This window comes from Theropithecus gelada, chromosome X (assembly GCF_003255815.1).
Source record: "Theropithecus gelada isolate Dixy chromosome X, Tgel_1.0, whole genome shotgun sequence".
Taxonomy (NCBI): domain Eukaryota; kingdom Metazoa; phylum Chordata; class Mammalia; order Primates; family Cercopithecidae; genus Theropithecus; species Theropithecus gelada.
In genome coordinates, this window is record NC_037689.1 from 109,076,938 (window position 1) to 109,100,889 (window position 23,952).

The 23,952-nt window shown below is 36.7% G+C and overlaps 1 protein-coding gene across 3 annotated transcripts in view; it reads left to right on the top strand.

Annotated features, from left to right (window-relative positions):
* The window catches only part of PAK3 (p21 (RAC1) activated kinase 3), a 286,207-nt gene that overhangs the window by 215,536 nt on the left and 46,719 nt on the right, over positions 1 to 23,952 (top strand). For all 3 annotated transcript variants that reach the window (XM_025373283.1, XM_025373282.1, XM_025373281.1), the window contains 4 exons: positions 2,426 to 2,463; positions 12,612 to 12,743; positions 13,252 to 13,417; positions 22,825 to 22,888. In XM_025373283.1, coding sequence (XP_025229068.1) covers positions 2,426 to 2,463; positions 12,612 to 12,743; positions 13,252 to 13,417; positions 22,825 to 22,888 — 400 coding nt within the window. The remainder of the gene's footprint in view (positions 1 to 2,425; positions 2,464 to 12,611; positions 12,744 to 13,251; positions 13,418 to 22,824; positions 22,889 to 23,952) is intronic.

Consider the following 23,952-nt stretch of genomic DNA (forward strand, 5'->3'; position numbering starts at 1 on the left):
TATAAAACTGAATGCCTTTAACAATACCCAAGTTAATTCTTGAATGCTTTGCTACTTAGAAATTTATTCCACCAGATATCCTAAATCATCTCTCTCAAGTTCAAAGTTCCACAAATCTCTAGGACAGGGGCAAAATGCCGCCAGTGTCTTTGCTAAAACATAACAAGAGTCACCTTTGCTCCAGTTCGCAAAAGTTCCTCATCTCCATCTGAGACTACCTCAGCCTGAATTTTATTGTCCATATTGCTATCAGCATTTTGGACAAAGTCATTCAACAAACCTCTATGAAGTTCCAAATTCCCCACATTTTTCTGTCTTCTTCTGAGCCCTTTCAAACTGTTCCAATCTCTGCCTGTTACCCAGTTCCAAAGTCACTTCCACATTATTGGGTATCTTTTTAGCAACGCCCCACTCTACTGGTACCAATTTACCGTATTAGTCCATTTTCCGGCTGCTGATAAAGACATACCTAAGACTGGGAATAAAAAGAGGTTTAATTGGACTTACAGTTCCACATGGCTGGGAAGGCCTCAGAAGCATGGTGGGAGGCAAAAGGCACTTCTTACATGGCAGCAGCAAGAGAAAATGAGAAAGAATCAAAAGCAGAAACCCGTGATAAACCCATCAGATCTTGTGAGACCGGCCCCCATGATTCAATTACCTCCCACTGGGTCCCTCCCACAACACTTGGGAATTCTGGGAGATAGAATTCAAGTTGAGATTTGGGTGGGGACACAGGCAAGCCATATCAGCAACTGAAATATATATACCAAATAATACTTTCACATTTTGAGATAGATGATTTGAGTTCTCTCTCTACAATAATTTATTAACTTATTATTTAACATCTAAAGAATGAAGGGAGTATTATCATTAGTACTCCAGCTATAAAGAGCCCCTACCTCTTGGCACTGGATTTAGTATAAGCAGGCTTTAAGTTTCTTTGAGAATGATCCAAGGATACCCTTGGAAGGGGAAGAGTGTCTGATTTGGCCATATCAAATATCAAAGCCCAAACTGCTAAACTGGACTTTCTTAAAATGAGAAGATTGCTTAACTGCTGTTATTCAGTGTTGAAAACCTAAAAAGAAAGCCATCAAGGAAAACTTTTTACTATATTTAAGCTTCCACATAGAATAAAATATCTAAGAGATCCTGGTGACATATCAAAAAATGTTTCATGTGAGAAAATCAAGAGCTGTGCTCCAAGTTAGACCCATAGGCAACCAGAACTGAAAATGTATTCAAGAAATCATTTCACTGTAACCATGAATACACTTTAGAGTATCAGAGTTTGTTCTTTACTCCAAATAGCCATTGCTGTTTAACACTTAGTTTTATATGCCAAATTTCTCTCAACTTACAAAGATGAAATCCTGACAACTATATTAAAACTGTATAGTTGTACTGTACTGAAGGCTGAGTGTACCTCATCATAGGTTTTCTGAATGCTTTGGTATTGGGACTGACTAATTGCACAGGAGAAGAGGAGGAGAAGATGGAGATAGCACAGGAAGGTGGAAAGAAGGAATGGAAAGGAGGTAGGGAAAGAGGAAAGTGGGAAAAATCCTAGATATAGAGTAGTTCCCCACTTACTCACGTGGAATATGTTCTAAGACCTCCAGTGGATGCCTGGAACCATGGATAGTACTGAACCTTATGTATACCATGTTTTTTGTCTATACCTGCTTACCTATGATAAAGTTATAAATTAAGCACAGTAAGAGATAAACAACAATAACTAATAATAAAATAGAACAATTATAACAATATGCCAGCATCACTACTTTTGCTCTTTGGGGCCATTATGAAGTAAAATAAGGGGTATATGACTACAGGCACTGTGATAGCTCCACAGTTGTTCTGATAACCAAACTGGCTATTAAGTGACTAGTAGGCTGGTAGTATAAACAGAGTGGGTACACTGGACAAAGGGATGATTCATGTTTCAGGTGGAATGGAGCAGGACAGCATGATATTTTATCATACTCAGAATGGCATGCAGTTTGAAACTCATGAATTGGTTATTTCTGCAATTTTTGATTTAATATTTTTGAATCACAGTTGACCACAGGTAGCTGAAACCACAAAAAGTGAAACTTCAGATAAGGGGGACTACTATAGATGTATCGAATCATATCAGTTAAGAGTAGGTAATCTTGTCATTCTTCCATATAAATGAGATTCACCAGAGGCCTTCATTAATGTCTGTAAAATGACCTAGTAAGAATATGGTGAGGATGTAATGGTGTGAGCTATTTTAAGAAAAGCTATGTCATTAGTCATAATATCTAGTTAATACTAAATTGGAACATTTCCTTCTAGTTGAAATCATGCAGTTTTTTCATTTTTATTTTTCTGGTGTGGTCTCTGAATGAAACAGTCTTTGTGAAACAAAAGTGACCTCTCTATTCTCACTTTGCAGATAAAAGTGCACATGGATACATAGCAGCCCATCCTTCGGTAAGTGAAAAATTGAAAACTGTTTCACATGATGGGTGTTTCCAAAGATTCAAGAGAATATAACTGCATAGATCCAGGTTTTAGATATAGAGTCTTTTAAAAACAGTTTTAAGGTATAATTCAGTTATATAAAATTCACCTATTTTCAGGTAAACAGTTCAATGAGTTTTGGTAAATATATATACCTGTGCTACCATCACCACAACTGAGTTTTAGAACATGTCCATCACCCCAGTAAAATCCTTCGTACCGGCTTACAGTTAACTCCACTCACCCCACCCTAGTCACAGGCAAGAACTAATATAGATTCTGCCTTTATGGATTTGGCTTTCTGGACATTTCATGTAAATGAAATAATACAGCATGTGACTTTTGGGGATTGGCTTTTTTTACTCAGTTTAATTCTTTTAAGATTAATCCAAGTTATTGTGTATATCAATAATTTGTGTTCCTTTTTATCTCTGAGTATTCCACGGTATGATTGTACCACTGTTTGTTTAACCATTCATACATCGAAGTCTCTCTAGAAAATTTTCAGTTGCTAGCTATTACAAATAAAGCTACTGGGAACATTCTTGTACAGGGTTTTTATGTGAACAATGTTTCCGTTTCTCTTACATGTAGAACTTTGAGAATAATAATCATGTTAATAAAAATTTCTCTCAACACCTACAGTGTATACTTACAATACAAACTGTAAGATAATTTTATTTTTATAAGGACTTAATCTTTCCTACAGCCCAAATTAAGTAAGTCTCACCATTGTCCCCATTTTACAGATGAGGAAACTGAGGTTTTGAGAAATTAAATGGCTTCTCTAAGGTTATAACAGTATAAGTTTTGTATGTCACTTGTTCCAACAAACCGAGGTACAGTGAGGGAAGTGACTTTGTCCAAAGTCACATAGATGATTTTTATCAGAGAAGTGACTAGAAAATAAGTAACCTAGTTGTTGAAAGTGCTATAGTATCTGAAAGAGTATTTGAACACATTAGACAGAAAATGATCTCAGATATTCTGATAGAAATTACTTCCTGCCTCATTTGCTTTTTTAGGGGTGAAATAATTTGCATTACTGAAAATCTCCTAACCATTTATTCAAACAGTCATGGATGGCCAAGCTGATTCTTCTTCCTTTTATAGCAGACAAATGCCTTTTATAGTGGACAGATGTCTGCTTGACATAACCCTAGGTAGCCAGTATGACACCAGTAGATCTTCTTTAGTTGTAAAGAGTAAAGGTTCTGAAATGTTATGTCAGCTTCTCAAAAATTAAAAATGGTATTAACCATATGATCTAGCTATTCCACTTCTGGGTATATACCCATAATTGAACGCAGGATCTCCAAGAGATATTTATACACCCACGTTCATTGCAGCAATATTCACCGTAGGCAAATGGTGGAAGCAACCCAAGTGTCCATCAACAAATGAAGGGGTAAACAAAAGACGGTATGTATAAACAGTAGAATATTATTAAGCCTTAAAAAGAAGACAATTCTGACACATGTTACAACATGGATGAACCAGGAAAACATTATGCTAAATGAAATAAGCCAGTCACAAAAGGGTATATACTATATGATTCCACATATACGAGGTACCTAAAGGAGTCAAATTCATAGAGACAGAAAGTAGAATACTAGTTGCCAGGAGCTGGGAGCAGGGGGAGTGGGGAGTTGTTTAATGGTACAGAGTTTCAGTTTTACAAGATGAAAAGAGTTATGGAGATGAATGGCTTTGATCATTATACAACAATACCCTCAACAGTACTGAAATGTATACCTAAAAATGGTTAAGATGGTAAATTTTATGTTATATATATTTTACTACAATTAAGAATAAAATGAAAAAAGAAAGAGTGTAGGCTCTGGATGTAGGCATTTAATCTGATTTCGCTATTTACTAAGTATGTGACATTGGGAAAGTAGCTTAGCTTCTCTGAGCTTCTTTCCTCAGCTTTAAGAGGGAATAATAATAGTACTTACCTCCTAGGTCTTGTGTGAATATTAAATGTGATAATGCATATAAAGTACTTAGTATAGTACCTAGCACATAATATGTATTTATTAAATGTAAACTACTGTTATTTTTACATGACAAAAGAGGAAAAACTCACTCTTTTCACACATGAAACTTGTACTTGCGCTTTGCTCGGATTCCTCAAAACAGAACAGAATATGGCCTTCTCATCTGACTGGCCATTTCCTCTTTTCCTCCATCTTTGCCATGATAGCTTCCTGGGCCACAATGAAAACAACATGTGAAGGGAGGCAATAGGAAAATGAGAAGGACAAAAATGACAACCCTCCATGATAACACATACTTTACCTGCTTTGATTTCATTAATGTCATGCTTGTGCAATCTTGACTGGGTATTCTGGCAAAAAAAAAAAAAATACTTTTTTTTTTTTTTTAGGTTGGTCGGTTATTTGAAACACCAACTTTCTAGGATAGCCTGTGTATTGGTTTTTGTTTTCTCCTGAGATATTAACTGTTTCTTTTGAGATTGGTTCTATTGGTTTTGCTTGTAGAATTAAAACGAAGTCTATATTATGGCTAAAATATTCCATTAAGTTAGAAAAAAATGATGATCTCACTGTCTGGAGATAAAACAAATAGATATTTACCTATTTAACATATATTTACCAACTGTCTCCTTATAAGCTCTAGGAAGTTTGGCTATCAGGCTGGTAGGGGAAGGTAAACATGGACATAAAGAAGTACAATACAATATGGATAGTGGCCGAGTACAGTGGCTCATGCCTGTAATCCCAGCACTGTGGGAGGTTCAGGTGGACAGATTCTTGAGCCTAGGAGAGCAAACTGGGTAACATGGTAAAACCCTGTCTCTACAAATAATACAAAAATTAGCTGGGCATGTTGGTGCACACCTGTAGTCCCAACTACTTTGGAGGCTGAGGTGGGAGGATCGCTTGAGCCCTGGAGGTGGAGGCTGCAGTGAGCCTTGATTCTGTCACTGGACTCCAGCCTGAGTGACAGAGCAAAACCCTGTCTCAAAAAAAAAAACCCCAACAATATGGATAGTATTACATGTCATAAAATATGTCGACATGCTATGAGATTTCAAAGAAAGTAGATTGTTTTAACTGGGGAGGGAAAGGGAAGCAGGCCCCTGTCTCCAAGGGCTGAAGCTCAGTGTCTGGTACCAAATAGATACTTGGTATGTATTTGTTGAATGTTAAGTTAGAAAATACTTCATATAAAAGTTGGCATTTGAGCTAGATCTTAAAGGTCAGATGAGATTTCGATCTGTGAAGATGGGAAGGGCATTTTAAGTAAAAAGAAAAGCATAAGAAAGGGTATGTTGGTGAGTAGAGCAAGGAAACAAAGAATATGGGGTTGAATGAAGACTGAGATGCAAGAAAGGGAATCAGGAAATAAGTCTTGAAGGTTAAAGTGGAACCGAATCATACAGGCCCTTAAATGGTATTCCAAGGAATCTGGCTTTCCAGTATTCAGTGGGAAGCTTTTGAAGTGTTTTGGAGCAGGAGGGTTAAGTGATTAACACTTAGACCTTGGGAAGAGTAATCTGACAGCAAATGTCCAGAATGAATTAAGGACAAATGGTGAGACCGGATGAAGGGACACTAGTAGGGAGAATATTGCAAGCATCCAGGTAATCAGAGCCAGAAATGAGGTAGTAACAGCAGGAATGGGAAGATTACATTCAATTTCTAGAGGTATTTAGATTATTAATTGGATGTTGGAGGAAAGAGTGAGGTCAAAGATGAACGCAGGCTTAAACTGATAGCTGGTGGGTAAAAAGATAATGATGCTGTCTTTGAGGAGAAGCCGATTTCTGTGGGAAGATGCTGAGTTCCTTATTAGACAGTTTGAGTTTGAAGGGCTGGCAGGACTTTCAGGTGAAGATAATGGATTGATGGCTTGATGAAGGCTAGGTTTCTATTGATTGAATGAACTGAATTGGGCCCCGACATTCTTTTTTTTTTTTTTTTTTTAATTTATTTATTATTATTATACTTTAAGTTGTAGGGTACATGTGCATAACGTGCAGGTTTGTTACATATGTATACTTGTGCCTTGTTGGTGTGCTGCACCCATCAACTCGTCATTTACATCAGGTATAACTCCCAATGCAATCCCTCCCCCCTCCCCCCTCCCCATGATAGGCCCCGGTGTGTGATGTTCCCCTTCCTGAGTCCAAGTGATCTCATTGTTCAGTTCCCACCTGTGAGTGAGAACATGCGGTGTTTGGTTTTCTGTTCTTGTGATAGTTTGCTAAGAATGATGGATTCCAGCTGCATCCATGTCCCTACAAAGGACACAAACTCATCCTTTTTTATGGCTGCATAGTATTCCATGGTGTATATATGCCACATTTTCTTAATCCAATCTGTCACTGATGGACATTTGGGTTGATTCCAAGTCTTTGCTATTGTGAATAGTGCTGCAATAAACATACGTGTGCATGTGTCTTTATAGCAGAATAATTTATAATCCTTTGGGTATATACCCAGTAATGGGATGGCTGGGTCATATGGTACATCTAGTTCTAGATCCTTGAGGAATCGCCATACTGTTTTCCATAATGGTTGAACTAGTTTACAATCCCACCAACAGTGTAAAAGTGTTCCTATTTCTCCACATCCTCTCCAGCACCTGTTGTTTCCTGACTTTTTAATGATCGCCATTCTAACTGGTGTGAGATGGTATCTCATTGTGGTTTTGATTTGCATTTCTCTGATGGCCAGTGATGATGAGCATTTTTTCATGTGTTTGTTGGCTGTATGAATGTCTTCTTTTGAGAAATGTCTATTCATATCCTTTGCCCACTTTTTGATGGGGTTGTTTGTTTTTTTCTTGTAAATTTGTTTGAGTTCTTTGTAGGTTCTGGATATTAGCCCTTTGTCAGATGAGTAGATTGCAAAAATTTTCTCCCATTCTGTAGGTTGCCTGTTCACTCTCATGGTAGTTTCTTTTGCTGTGCAGAAGCTCTTTAGTTTAATGAGATCCCATTTGTCAATTTTGGCTTTTGCTGCCGTTGCTTTTGGTGTTTTAGACATGAAGTCTTTGCCCATGCCTATGTCCTGAATGGTACTACCTAGGTTTTCCTCTAGGATTTTTATGGTATTAGGTCTAACATTTCTATTTGAATCACTTCAGTGGGACTCAGTTCCTTAGGAATGGATAACTGCACCTTATGTTTTCCTTGTAGTTTTAGACGAGAATATGCTTCGCAATGTGTATGTCTTTTTGCATCATAAAAACTCCCAATAGATCTGGCTGTCTACAAAATCTAATTTAATGGGTCTGACAAACCCTTGTAGACATAGCCTGAACTGATCACAAGTTTTGCATCCTTTAGTAGCCTGGGTGAGAATTAAAACAGAAGCAATGCTGTATTCTCTAAATGTTTTAAACTCATGATTCTGTAATTAATATTGAACTCAAGGAGAGATGTCATAGTCATATAAATATAACACCTGCTTTACTGCTTATTTGTATTAGCTTCTTTGATATTAGTGTATTCAATTTCAAATACTGTTCAGGCCCCTACTCTTTAATTTGAGGCTAATTTTAAAATTTCATATTTTTGTTGTACTGTTGAAAATAAAATGACATATTTAGAATCCTAAGTTAGTATTCCAAGGGGAAGGTAACAGCAATAATATGTCATTATTGTGTTGTCATATTGAATGTGCCATTATCTGTGCTTAGAGCAACTGGGTGTGCAGTTGACAGATTGCTCTTTTGTGATTTGCAGTACTGGCTAATTTTTTTTTAAACGTAGTTTAATTCCTTTACTTCAGTGTGCATCAGAATTTCCTGGGGATTCTGTTAAATTGAGGATTCCAGGGCTCCACTTCCAGAGTAGATCTGGAGTAGAAACCTAAAATCTACATTCTAAACAATCACCAGAAGTGGCCCCCAAACAACATTTTATATTGTCTAAAGCCTCTAAGTTCCTTACCTCTAAGTTCTTTGGCCTTGAAAAATTAAGCTCAGAGAAAAGGGAATTTCCTAAGGTTCTCTACTGGTGTGTACATACTCTAGCTGGTGTATTCTCTAAAGCAATGTTCAAAACTTGGAGTTCATGGGTGGGCTTCAGATCTATGAACTGTTGAAGTTATATGTAAAAGAATGTGTCTACCTGTATTTTTCTGGGGAGATAGACCAAACCCTAAGAGTCTGGGACCCAACTCAGGTTAAGAACTACATTCCCAGCCAGGCGCGGTGGCTCACATCTGTAATCCCGGCACTTTGGGAGGCCGAGGCGGGTGGATCACCTGAGGTCAGGAGTTCGAGACCAGCCTGACCAACGTAGAGAAACCCCATCTCTACTAAAAATACAAAATTAGCTGGGCATAATGGCACATGCCTGTAATCCCAGCTCCTTGGGAGGCTGAGGCAGGAGAATTGCTTGAACCCAGGAGGTGGAGGTTGCAGTGAACAGAGATCGTGCCATTGCACCCCAGCCTGGGCAACAATGGCGAAACTCCATCTCAAAAAGCAAAACAAAACAAAGAACTACATTCCCTGCCCCAATGTCTGGCAAAATTAGAGTGTAAAAAATATCTAATTTGATGACAAAAATATTCCTTACTTGTTATCCATCTATCTATATTTCTATAAGTTTAGAAGTTTTAGATACAGTAATTCTCAGCCTGGAATGAAGAGTATGGAAACATTGCACCATTGACTCCAAAAATGATCACCCAGAAAACCTCTAAGTAAAGCTATGTTTATTAAAATTAGAGTGACATAAAGGCATTACTTTGATAAAGTCTTAGTGTCTTAAGAAGGAGATGTCAGAAGGGATTATTTATAGGGTGTTAGGGCTTAGACTGTTTGATTTTAAAGCAGGTCTTGCAAGGTGAGGAATGGGTTAACATTGTGCAGTGTTTATGATAAAATAGCTTTGTACTGGTGAATATAGCAAAGGAAGGGGCTTGAAGCAAGTTTTAGTGAGCAAGCTGTTAGTCTCGATGAGCAAATTAGTTGGTTCACGGTATCTTCTAGAAACAAGTATTTCCTAAAGTAAGAAGCTATGTTATTTTTACTTATTCTCAGTATTGTTTAACATAAGAACATTAAAGTATGTCTATCTGGATATTGCCTAACACAGGGAAAATGAAATATGCCCAGTCCCAGTACTGTTTACATGGTGATAGTAAAGTATGCCCGATCCCAGTATTTTTTAACATGGGCAGAAATTGTTAATTTCAGTTCTCAGTACCGAAGATTGGTATCCTTGGTGGATTGCTGGGGTTTTAACGCTCTCTGGCCCAACCATAATTCAAAACATACTATCCACTCAATGCCATACATTCTTCCAAGTCAACCAACCAATATGGCAGGATAGTGTTTGGTACAAAGTAAACAGAAATATCTGTCTTTTTCTTTTCCTACAAACCTTCAGGTTTTCTAATAGTCCCTTAAGTCTATCCTTGGAGATGGGGAATGGCTTCCATTGGAGATTAGCTGTGAAGATAGTAATGAATATTAACAGTCAGTGAAATCTTGCAGGTGGATCTTATCTAGTGAAATATTAAGACTTGAAATGTGTAAGCTTGCCCCTTGCCCAGCAGACATTGACTGGTCTTTGTACCAGTTTAAGGTTTGGACCAAGAAGACTAGACTTTGAATCATTCTTTTTGCCTCTAGGGCTGTTTTTAGAGCCTAATAGACTGTATATACTCTCACTTGTAGAGGTCACATCATGCATTGCTTTAAACATATTAAAGGGCCCCCATACTTCACTTTATATTTTTGCTATAAATTTTTGAAATTATTTTTGAAATATTAATTTTGAAATTATTTACTTACAAGTAACTTTTAAAATGTATGATTAGGTATAATTTCTTGTTAAATCATTGTAAATATTCAAGAATTATTGCTAAATATGAAAATCTAACCTACAATTTATATTTAATATGATGAAATTTCTATAAATGCTAGACATAAGAGACTAGTTAAGTTGGCATATTGTTATACTTAACAGACATTTAATCAGACATTAATTAATTTTGACTTTATAGTTTTCTTCTGGCTTTTTGGAGCTGATGATTTATTTCTGATGGCAAACACTTTCATAGGCCCACGTAAAACTTATCAACCCTGGGCAAGGTTCATATTGCCTAATGGATAAAATAGCACCATTTGCCATATAAAAAAGTACTCAACTTCCACCCTTCTACAAAGAAACAGTGATTAGGTACATTCCTGAAACCGGCTGGTATAAGATAGGGCAAAACTTTCTGGAACATAATATCAAAGCAAATTTCAATAACCCAAAGCCCATTTCTCCCTGTGCCCACTGAAGTCCCCTGAAGAATTAGTGTTTTACAAGAAGAAAGTGATTTTTTAAAAACCTGGAAACTTAATGTCTTTAACAGATGTTGCTATCCACATAACTATACAATGTAATAGCCCAGTTGTTATGGCTAAATTAAGAATCAATATAGCTGCATAAACAAGAAAACCAATGTTCAGTAAACATACAAACTTCAATCTATAAACCACTTAGCATCTATATCAGGGCAATAAAATATTCTTTCAAATGCTTGTTTATAAATTCTAGGTTGTCTTTCTTCTCACAATTGATAAGTCTTTCTGGCTCCTTTCAAATGTATGATTACACCTTATTACTTCACCATATGTTTATACATGATTGTAGAAAAGCCATATTGAGTTTTTAATCATGATTGAGGTCCTTTGATGTAATGGTCTATTAACAGGCTGCCTGTAACTGCCTCAGGAGCTTTGTCCTCAAAGAATGAAAATTCATTGTCGAATTATGTTAGGCCAGTATACCCAGTGGCATAAACAAAAACAAAATAAATACACAAAGACAAACCAAAAACAAACAAACAAAAAACACCTATAATAGCACTGTCCAACAGAAATATAAACTATATTCATAACTTTAAATTTTCTAGTAACCACATATTAAAAAGTAAAAAATAGGTGAAATAAATTGTAATAATATATTTATTAAGCCAATATATTCAAAATACCAGCATTTCAACATATAATCAATATAAGAAATATTAATCTAACATTTTACAATTTTTTTATATTAAGTATACAATATCTGGGATGTAATTTACACTTGAAACACATCTCAATTCAGGCTGGCCACATTTTAAGTGTTCTGTAGCCTTATGTGGCTGGTTGCTATGTGGCCATATTAAACAGTGCAGACCTGAGCCATAGTTCATGGTTTTTGAACTTGAGCATGCATCAGGATCACCTGGAAGGCTTGTTATAACACAGATCACTGGGCTCCACTTCCAGAGTTTTGATTCATAGGTCTGGATGGAGCCTGAAAATTTGCATTTCTAACAAGTTCCTTAATGATACTAATGATGCTGATCCGGGAACCAAGCTTTGAGAACCATGGCCATGGGTCTTTCAAAATCAAACTTTGGAACCATTTTACCACTGTATTAACATGAATGATCAAGAACTGTCCTTAGGTATTATTGCTATTGTACCACAATACTGTCATATTATTGCAGTTTATAAAACATCGAAAATCTCCATTTAACTCATGGTTAATATTGAGTGATTATTCATGTGGATGAGTATTCTTTAGATCTTCATGTCTATTACTCTCTGAGTGCTTCTTTCCAGGAGGCTGGACAGGGAAGAGACATTTATTGGCTTGCTTGTTCTTAGAGAGTATTTACAGAGCTATATTAATACAATATGCATATGCATGCTCTGATCCTTAGGTAAAAAATAGTTCTTTTCAAGTGGACAAACTGTCAATCAATAAATTGATAATCTTCCCAGTATAGAATCAAGGCTCTAAGAGCAATTAGTTTGATTTTTAATGTATTTCAAAAACATTGAACTTTAAAATATTAAGTGAATAATAGTCCACTGTTTTTCAGCTCAATGAGAAATTTTTTTTAAAAAAATACACTTCATGGTTCTTTAAGCCATGACATGAATTTATCTCTGAACAAGTTCAGAGATTATATTCAGGTGAGCAAGCCCTGGCCACCAAATTGTTGATGATTCTGATCATTTGTGAAAGATGTAGTTTCCTCCTATCCCTACATGCTTAAATATTTTCATTTCCTTTGTTTTATTTCTGAAGAAAAACAAAACAAAGGAGTTAATACCTGATCTATAAACTTTGTTTTTGTCACAAGAGTACGAAAACAGCATCTGAGCCTCCATTGGCCCCTCCTGTGTCTGAAGAAGAAGATGAAGAGGAGGAAGAAGAAGAAGATGACAATGAGCCACCACCAGTTATCGCACCAAGACCAGAGCATACAAAATCAGTAAGTCACAAAGGACTATTTACAAATGATTCAAAAGATGCCCTTTGGAATAGTCATAGAGTTAGAATATAGTTAATCTACTGCTACCTATTAAGCATCTTTTATGTTCCAAGAGCTAGAGTATAAAATATGACCAAGGTTTTGAGGATGCTGTTTGAGGATACAAGATTAGCACATTAAACAATTAGAGAATAATACCAAACAATACATAACTGCTAAATAATAAAAATGTTGGAGAAGATAAGGAAGGAAATCCACGTGAACCAGGTAGGAAGAATTGCATAAACAGAGGTCCTCAGACCACAATTAGCAAGGCATGTATAGGGACATCCAAAGACTAGCTCCCATGATCTTTCAATAGTGTTGTACTTTCAGCTACTCAAAGTCCTTTTTTTTTTTTTTAAGAAAATACCACTTGTCTTTAAAAATTCATTGATATTACAATACATTGACTTCACACTCTTTCCTTGGCCTGCTGTTTTAATTGCAGAACTTTCTGTTTTTTTAGATCTACACTCGTTCTGTGGTTGAATCCATTGCTTCACCTGCAGCACCAAATAAAGAGGTCACACCACCCTCTGCTGAAAATGCCAATTCCAGTACTTTGTACAGGAACACAGATCGGCAAAGAAAAAAATCCAAGATGACAGATGAGGAGATCTTAGAGAAGCTAAGTGAGTACTTTTTGCCATGATTACTTTCTTCATGGGAGTGTTTCTCATAAACCATTTAAAATGGGAATTGATCCTTTGAAAGTTTTAATCTGCTTATATGAACTCCAGACTTCCCAAAATCATGAGATGAAAAATTTGGGACTCACTGCATATGCCAGAATACTTTCTCCCTTCCACTCCTAATTTGACAGGAACTAAATATTTTTACTTGAAGGAATCAATTGAGATGAAAATTGATAAGACAAATTAAGTAGCAAGTTTTAATATTACATCTTCAAAAGAGGTAGAATAGTCTGATAAAATATGTTATGATCATAACCCAAGGGCCCTCAACTAATCAGTGATGATAGATATGTTAACCTCAAAGCCCAACACAGTCAATCAAAACTTGTAACAACAAATAATATAGCTTTTTCCCTTAATTCAGAAGCATTTCTATGTGGCAGGAGAGACAGAACTAGCAAATGCTAGTAGCTTCCTTCCACAATGTCATTAGTATGTACATACTTGTGTGTACACACTTGTTGCCCCAATTTTAGAAAACACTTACCTTCTAGTTACTTTTCTGGGTCAAGAAGGTAAAAAAAAAAAATGGATTATCTGCTGAAAAGTCAAAGGTTTGTAAAGCATATTTATTAAACTCATACTATAAAAGCCTCTAACAAATTGCTAGATATCAGCAGTAAGTGCCCTCCCCCTCCAACCCCCAGTTTGACTAACTCCTACTCATCCTTCAAAACTCAGCTCAAAAGTTGCCTCCTCAGAAAAATGTTGCTTGTCTCTCCCAGTCCAAGTTAAGGGCGTCTCTTCCTTACCACTTTTATTGGAGCAAATATCAAACCATATTAGTCTGACTTCTTCACTACACTGTGAGATTCTTAAAAGCAGGGACTGTGCCCTTTTTTCCTTACATGTCCAACTCCTAGTTCATGCCTATTACATAAAGGCATACGGCAAATGCTTGTTGAGGGAATGAATGGAAAAAATAAGTAAACAAATACATCTTTACTGAGTTCCTACTTGTCTGTTCTATACAAGAAACTTTGGAAGACACAACAGAATGAAACTTTCCTGTCATCAAGAAATTTAATCTTTTTTGGAAAATACGATTTAATAATATGATACAATTACAGCATAAGAGAATCTCGTTTCATGTATATTTTTATTTAAAAGACCTCAGAAAAGGAAGAGAGTAATTCCCACTATAGGCCACAGGGAGGCTCTGCAGAGGTGGTGGTAGGATGATTTTGCCCTCCCAAGGACATTTAGCAACGTCTGAAGACTATTTTTATTGTCCTGATTCAGAGATTGCTAGTAGCATCTAATGGGTAGAGGCCAAGGATGCTTCTAAACATCCTACGGTGCATAGGACAGCTACCCTCCGTCCACCTTACAGTAAAGTATTATTCAGTCCAAAATGTCAACAGTACTGAAATTGAGGCATTTGAGTTAGATGCATTTGGAAAGGCAAAGGTCGGAGTTGCAGCTGTCAGTGAGCACTCAGAACTACAATTGCTAGATTTTTGCTGACTTTACTATTCATGATTAAATATGCCACTAGCACTGATACTAACCATTTGCTGTAATAACAGCAATAGTAATTCTCATTTATTGGGCACCTTCTGGGTGGGCCACTTTACATACATTATCATAGTTTCACAGTAGTTCCTTGCAGCTGATCCTAATATCCTCATTTTACAGATCAGTGAATGAAAGTAAGCTTTAAAAAGCTTAAATGACCAAGTCACCAAACTAATGTGTGGCACAGCCAAAGTTTGAACTGAGACCTGTTTACCTTCAAAGCTTACACCTTTTCCATTACCTACCTACTTTGCTTCTGCATATCCCAACTGTCTATTTTTGTAAAAAGGAAGAATGAAATGAAAGAATTGCCTGGAATAATTTAAGTTCAATTATTCAGACAATTGCCACAACGTTTTTCTTTATTTTGCGTATGTAGACATGACCTATGTGATTATATCAGATTTTAAAAATCTAACAGCCTTGCTTTAATAAAATGATTGTTATTTGGTATCTGTTTCAAATCTCAATGGATGTATTACAACAAAAATGCTTGTACAGTTTTGTTAAGTTAGTTGACAGAGAAACAAGCATTATTTTCTTGGACCAAAATCTTGTTTTGCTTGTAAACTCTAATCATGCTAGAGCTGTATCCTTATTATTTGTTGTTTATTCTGCTCTACACTGAGCAACTTGGTGAAGAAGGGGAAGCTAATTTGATACATTTTAATTAAGAATTAAGTGGGTCTTTTTTTTCTCTACTGGACTTCATGCTTGGGCATAGAGACAGTCATTTTCCCTCTAGCCAGCAGGCCACCTGTGACTGCCAACCTTACATTGAATTTGTAGATTTTGTCAGGGTGAACCTGCTGAGAAATGGAGCAGTGCTTCTCATGAAGCAGATCCAGTGAACTATACTCTAAAGTCCACAAAGTCAGACTTTCCTGCTCCACCATTACCCTCTCTGTGCCTTCTCTTTGCCATTACACCTTTGTCTAAGGATAACTTCAGACAAGTGACTTAACTCCTCTGAGCCTCAATTTTTAACCTGTGAAATGGAGATAAGAATCATAACTACATTTTTACAAAATTACATTTTTGTAAGAGATAAGGTCTGGCTCTGTTACCCAGGCTGGAGTACACTGGCACAATCATAGCTCACTGCAACCTTGACCTCGTGGGCTCAAACAATCCACCTCAGCCTCCCAGGTAGCTATAATTTTAAGTATACGCCACCATGCCTGGCTATTTTTTTTTATTTTTTGTACATATGGGGTCTTGCTGTGTTGCCCAGGCTGGTCTTGAACTCCTGAGCTCAAGCAGTCCTCCTGCCTCAGCTTCCCAATGTGCTGGGATTACAGGTAGGAGCCACCAAGCCTAACCCATTACTACATTTCAAGACTCTGTCTATAGGATGGATTTTAAGGAGCTCATCCTATGGTTAAGAGGTCAGATATTGGAGTCAGAAGGATCTACATTTAAATCACAGACCCATTGCTATTAGCTGTGTCACTTAGGGCCAGTTATTTAAATTTTCTGGACCTCCATTTTCTCATCTAAAAAGTGGGGATAATGATAATATAAAAACCCCAGCAACAGTACCAGGTACATCATAGGGGCTCAGTAAGTGGTAATTATTACTACATAAGTATAAAGCCTTAATAATATAATACAATGGGTCAAGCTTTGAAATAAGTCATCACTGGGTCTGAGTCATAGACTTATACTAGCTGTATGTCCTTAGTCAAGTCACTTAACATCTCCAAACATCATTTTCTTTATCTGAAAGATGGAGATAATAATTGTACCTACATAATGGGGGTTGTGTGAGGACTAAATGAGTTAAAGTAGATAAGACATCTAGCACAATAAACAGTAGTATAAAATTGTTATTATGCTATTTTTAGAGTGAGAGCAATCATATTTTTCAGCATAAAAATGGGGTTATGGGGTCTTACCAGTGTGACAGAATGATTGAAACCAGGAATAATCACAGATGTATGATTACTGTACAGAAGCCATCAAGTATCTTGGACTCAAGGGCCCCATTGGAGCTTGGGGAAAAAGTAGAGCAGCCTGTGCTGAGAGGCAAAAGAGAGGAAAAAGGGAAACAGGGAAGTAGAAAGATGGCCAATATCCCATACCAGAGTGGACCTCATAAACATGATGAAGAGTAGATGGCAGCCTCTACTAAACCATCCTCACCTTCAGTGTCAGGGGTCCGGTTACTAAGAGGTGGGCAGCCTAGACCACAGAGCTATTCTTCATCTTCCATGCAGATACTGATTGTGGTGGCCAGACCAAGAATCATTATTGGCTGAAATGAACAGGTCATCTTTCGGTTTTACATAGACAAAGAGCCTGGGTCTGGCTTGTTCATTGTGTTGAAAAATAAAGAAACAAGAACAGAAAACCAAACACTGCATGTTCTCACTCATAAGTGGGAGTTGAGCAATGAGAACACATGGACACAGGGAGGGGAACATCACACACTGGGATCGGGGTGTGGGGGGCTAGGGGAGGGGTAGCATTAGGAGAAATACCTAATGTAGATGATGAGTTGATGGGTGCAGCAAACCACCATAGCACGTGTATACCTATGTAACAAAACTGCACATTCTGCACATGTACCCCAAAACTTAAAGTATAATAAAAAAGGAAACGCCCACATTTTAGTGACAAATTTCAAAAGCCAGTGACTGTCAGTAAAGTTATGTAATACAGGAAATTTGTCTTCAATCTCCTTCCTCTGGGCCCCACAATCACCGACTCCTTGCCTTGCGCCTCCCTCAGCATTCCTCACTCAAAGCCTTTTTCCTAATTCACCCTCATATAGAACTGATACCAGTTTAGATAATTATTTTACTTTTTCTCAGAAATCAAAATCTTCATTATGCTAAAAGGATAATCTTTTAATGGTGGGAGTTCACTTAGTCAGAAAATATATTGATGGGCTTTTCTATCACTGAACTGAAATCATAAATGCTATTTTCAAATGCAAGTATTTAGTGTTCTTAAAACCTGTACTTTAAAATGAATAGTTTCTTTCTTATTTAGGAAGTTCTGGTAGGAAATTGTTCTGGTATTGCTTTTTTTTCTTTTGATTTTGATTTGCTGATTTTTAAAAACTTTCTCCCTACTGTGTCACAGTGTTTTTTATCTATCATAATTTACAAAAGCAAATTATAATAACTAATGGAAAAGATAACTTTAAAAGCTTGTTTTGTGATTGAGAATGGTAAACAAGGCCTCTAGTATACTTACCTAACATCAGTAGATGGCAGCACACACTCTGCTGTGAAGGGCAATGGGTGTGGAGACACCATTTTATTTGAATAGCAGTTAAGTTCAGAAGTGGAATCTCATCAAAATGGTTGTCTTTTGGTAATCCTTGTGAAAGGATTTATTTCCAGTTTTTTTTCCCCTGCATAACATGGAAATAAAGGTTGAATAATTTATTACCATAAAGCCACATTAACTGAATTCCACCAATTGGAATGGGTTATAATTCAGAAAGTGACTTGGGCTGAAGCTTACTTGCTTTTTCTATATGGAAAAAAGTTTGCTTAGCAACTTAATAGTAAAACTTTTAGAAGACTATAAACTGCTTAATAAAATTATGGCTTCAAATGACTTTAAAATCATTTCATTAAAATAAAAAAGTCCAGGCCCTTGCCCATTAATAGCTAATTTGAATAAGGATGGCTCTCAGTTATGTAGAAATCTTTTAGACAAGTTGAAAAATAAAAGGCCAACTCAGAAATTGCTAAATTGGTGGCATTCTATAGATACAGCTCAAGTAAAATATATTCTCCAACCCTTGCCTTAAACCATGGAGCATTTACAAACGGAAATAACTAATTGTATTTTACTGTAATTTGGAAAATATTCATTGAGTATTCAATATATTCTACACATGGCATTGTATGAGGAGGCACTGAAGATACAGAGATGAATAAGACATGGCTCCTTGTCCTTAAGACATAGTCTAAAAGGCGATATCAAATACCATGCACACACAAAGGAACCTATGCAGATGACTGCTTAGTACAGAGAGTAACTCAGCACAAGTGTTACATTGTGACCAAGACCTTAAGTGAACCAGGAAGAACTGTGGAATTCCTATCATATATATCAGGTATATTTCTAGCCATAGATACAACATTGAATGGATGCCAGATGATTATGGAACCCTTCAGTTCTAATTCTTGCAAGTCAAAGTTCCAAATAGATAGATATAGACATCTGATATATTAAGTACAGAGAGAGAGAGAGCAAGGGCCAGAGGGAGAGAGAAGATACAGTAGTAGCATAGAAAAGTGAAGCTGTTAATTATTCAAAGGGATCAGAGAAAGCTTCCTAGAAGAGGCAACATCTAAACAAAGTTTTGAAGCATGACTAGGAACTTGCCACAGAGAAAATATGGGAAGGACATTTCAGGCAGCGAATGGCATGTAAAGAAGACTTGAAGGCATATGTCTGGGAACTCTGACTTATTCGGTGTTACTTGAATAAATAATTGGTGGTATATGGTGACACTGGCGTTGTAGGAGAGGAAACTGAACTTTTAAGCAAGAGCTGATCATGCGCTACCATTAGTTTGTTATGCTCAGAGCATGAAGTTCTAGTGAGGAAGTGGTAAATGATGAGAAGAGAATGAAGCGGGAGCCAGATTAGGAACCTTGCATTGCCAAGGAGTTTTGGCTTTCATCTGTAGGTGTTAGGGAGCTATCAAGTAATCCTGAACCAGAGAATCACATCATCAGGTCTGCACTTAGAGGATCCTGATAGAGATGTAGAGCCTTGACCAGAGGGGGCAGCAGCTAGACTAGGAGTCTAGCTAGGAGGCTGTTGGAATAACCCAGGGAAAAGATAATGAGAGCCCAACTAAAGCAGTAGTAATGAGGAAGGAACACATTCAAAAGATGTCTAGGAGGTAACAAGATATAGGCCCTTGGTGGACAACTGCATGTGATAAGTGATAGTAAGAGACAAAGTAAGAGTCAATGATGACTCATAGATTTCTAACTCAGGCTAATGAGTAGATGGACTGACAGTACTACTGACTGAGTGGAAATACAAAAGAAAAAGTATTATAACAACCCATATATTAGCTAAGTGTTATTTAACTTAATTGAAAAGTGAACTTTCATTAAAAAAAAAAAACCAACAACTTGATGAGTAATCCATGCGTGAAATGTTTAACTGATTATTTTTCTCAAGGTATGCTATCTACTGTTAGGTCTAAATTAAGTTGTCTACTTAATTTAGAATAGACTGTTGTATAAATTAGCATGAAGTATTATCTGTAGCATATAATTAGCATATAAAAGAGAATAGACTTGTATAAATTAGCATGAAGTATTATCTGTAGCATATAATTGAGCACTTAAATACATATTTTCTTGTTCTTATTCATTTAATCAACAAATATTTGTTTAGTAGCAGCCACTGTTCTAGGCTCCAAAGTTACAGGGATGAAAAGACAAAGTTCCTGCCCTCGAGAAGCAGCATGTAAGTCTCAGTGAAATGATCAGAGAAGACTTCATAGAGGTGGATAATTTGAGATTTTATTTAAATGACAAGAATTCATGGGTTAGATAGGAAAGGAAAAGGGGTAGCACATTCAAAGACCTAAGCACTAGATAGTGATAGCATTACTAGGATATAAAGTAGTAAGGGGGGAGAAAAAGAATAATATAAAGCTAGACTGGTTAGATAGGAGCCAGATGATGCTGAATGGTGAAGGGCCTTCTCTGTTTAACTACAGAAATTGGATTTGATCTTGCAGTGGGCAGGAGCTTTTGAGGAATCATGAACAGTGGAAAAAAATCATTCTGATATAGAGTTATTGTACATCTCAGTCTGTCCAGGACAGTCTCATTTTATGAATAACATGGTCACCCTTTTCCAAAGGCGTGGTGTAAGAGGAACTAGAGAAAGCAGAGTCTATAAGTAGGTTATGACTGGCACAATTGTTTGAATAAGAAGTATTGAAGGCCCGAACAATAACAGTGGCCATGGGCATAGAGAGAAGAGTATGAATACGAGTGACAACTAGAAGATAGAATCTACAGATCTCTTGATTAGTTCATATGTGAAAATCTTGTCTTACCAACCAACCGTACACTTATTTGTACTATGTGTTAGTAAGATATAACTAACTCAAAGGTAATAATACTGACATGTTTGCTTCCAAAAAGAAAGGCGGGCCAGAGGCATCCAAATAAATGATGCCCTTCAAAGTAGTACCCTTGAGAAGCTGCACCCTTATTCCCATGATGGTTCTATAATCCCAAGTTTTTTCTGGACCTATTTGAACACTGCATTGAGGAGTCAATGCCACTTCTGTGGTATTTATTCTGAGTCATAGCAAGTATTCATCCTCTGAGTGATGGATTGGATTTTTTTGAAATAGCAAAACTAATATTTTTAAAGAGCCAAATATGATCAATTAATAGTTTTCTTATGTAGCTTATAAACTTACTAAAAATGTTCGGAGCAATCTATAGAAACAGAAAGTAGATTAGTGGTTGCGGAGGTATGTTTTGGCAAGCTGAGGGAGGATGGGGAGTAACTGCTAACAAGTAACAGGTACAAGGTTTCTTTCTGGAATAATGAAAACATTCTAAAATTAGATCATGATGACATTTACACAACTCAGTAAATATGTTAAAAACATTCAATTGCACACTGTAGGTCATTGAACTTTATGGTATGTAAATCATATGTCAGTAAATCTGTTCAAATCTTTGGAGCACTAACAGTGTCCTAGGTTCAGAAATGTATGTTTTGAAAATGCATGGGTCTCATTACTTTATGATCATACTTTGTTCTTCATTAGACTCATTTCCATCCCCACACCCTTAGCACTGTACTGGGTACATAGTAAATACTCAATAGATATTTGTCCAGCAGAATTGGATATAGCATAGTGCTTAACTTCAATTCAGAGAAGATAGTGATTTTACTAAATAGTGTGGATAAGTTCTTAGATTGTTTTTTAGCGATTATACCAATTTATGTACCCAGCATCAGTGCACAAGGGTTCCAATTGCTCTACATCATTGATAACATTTGGTATTGACAACCCTTTCAATTTTAGCCATTCTCATCAGTCTGTAGTGTTAACTGATTCTGGTCTTAATGTGTATTTTCCGGAATATTTATGAGACTGAGCACATTTTTGTATTTTATAACTTCAACTTCTGTTATAGATTAAAGGGTACACATGCAGGTTTGTTACATGGGTAAATTGTGTGAGGCTGAGGCTTGGGACTCTAATGATGCCTACAGCCAGGCAGTGAGCATACTACCCAATAGGTAGTTCTTCAGCCCTTCTCCCAATCCTCCCCTGTCTAGTGATCCCCTGTCTTTATTGTTCCTATCTTTATACTCATGTGTATTCATTGTTTAGCTCTTATAAGTGCCACTTATAAGTGACAACATGCAGTATTTGGTTTTCTTTTCTTGCATTAGTTTGCTTAGGATCATGACCTCCAGCTCCATCCCTTTCTTAGATGGTTATTATATCCTAATATATAGTATCATGAGAACTTTTTATAGATGTTGGGTTGTGACAAGTTTTGTTTTCCAAATGTCAGTAATGTTGAATATAAGCAAAATGAGTTATTATTACTACTTTAATTACTATAAAATTATTTGTTATTTTAATAAGTAGAAAGTATCATTTTATATAAATTATAGAAACCACATGGGAGTATTTGTCTAATGTTTTATTTGTCACTGACTCTGGCATCTTAATTTTCATTATTAAATTAAAAAACAGTCAATCAATTTCCATTTCTCTCTCTCTCTCTCTCTCTCTCTCTCTCTTTCTCTCGTCTACCTTCTCCTCTTTTCTTCTCTCCCCACCCGTCTCTTAGGAAGCATTGTGAGTGTTGGGGACCCAAAGAAAAAATACACAAGATTTGAAAAAATTGGTCAAGGGTAAGTGATTGTTATTTGAAATATAAAAAGATGAGTACAAGCAACATACATTAAAATTAAAATTCAGTAAGAGCTTGGGTTTTGCATAAATTATGCTTCTCATTTCCTAGATTATATTTGCGTCTTGCATTCTCAGTATTGGCCTTTCAGGGGGAGGGCTGACTGTTCATTAACCTAGGAACACATCCTGCTGAAATCTTCATCATTGTTGGCCTGACAGTAAATTCTGTGGGGACATTTCGATCCCATGTAGTTAGAAGATTCAAACAGATTTCTCTAGAAAAAGCAGTAGGGTTATGGAAACTTCTAGCTTACATAAAAACCCCCTTTATTGCAATTCCCCCTACAGCTCCATGGATGGTATGATTAAGATCCTGTTTTATTGTCAAAATGTAGAGTGACAAAGTGAGGGTGGGGAATGTCCTTATGGAATGATCCAGAGGTAGGCAGAGTTGACTGAGTATGGAGGAAACAGACAATAATCCCTAAATGAGACCTAGTGCATCATTTTCACTTAGTATACTTGTTAAAGATAAAGATTCCTATGCCCCACTGCCAAAGATTTGATTTAGAAGTCTGGAGTGGGGTTCAGTGATCTGAACTTTGCAAAAGTTCCTCAGATAATCCTGATAAGCAGCAAGACATGGGAACCATTGCATTAGATTATTCACTAAGGCTGAAGGCAGGAGTCACCAGTTCTGCAAGTCAGCTGTACTCATGCATGTCTCTCAGGCCTCAAGGTGAAACTAGGCAGGTGGATCTGAGCAGGCAACAGCATTTGAAACAGGGAAAAGTTTTATTTAAAGGAAAATGGAATATTCTTAATGGACACCGTTAAATGAGGAGTGAGACACATATTCAGGGACACCAACTACTGTATGTCAGAAACAAAGATGTCACCTCAGACATTTCCTGGCTGAGGCAAGGGGCTGAAGACAAAGGGTTACAGCCAATATGCTTGCAAAATTGTGCTAGCCCATCAGCCATTACAATCTCATTATTTTAGGATAAGAGAAGGTAGAATTTCTTCAAGAACCACACTGCTTTTCCTGGCATACTTAGGT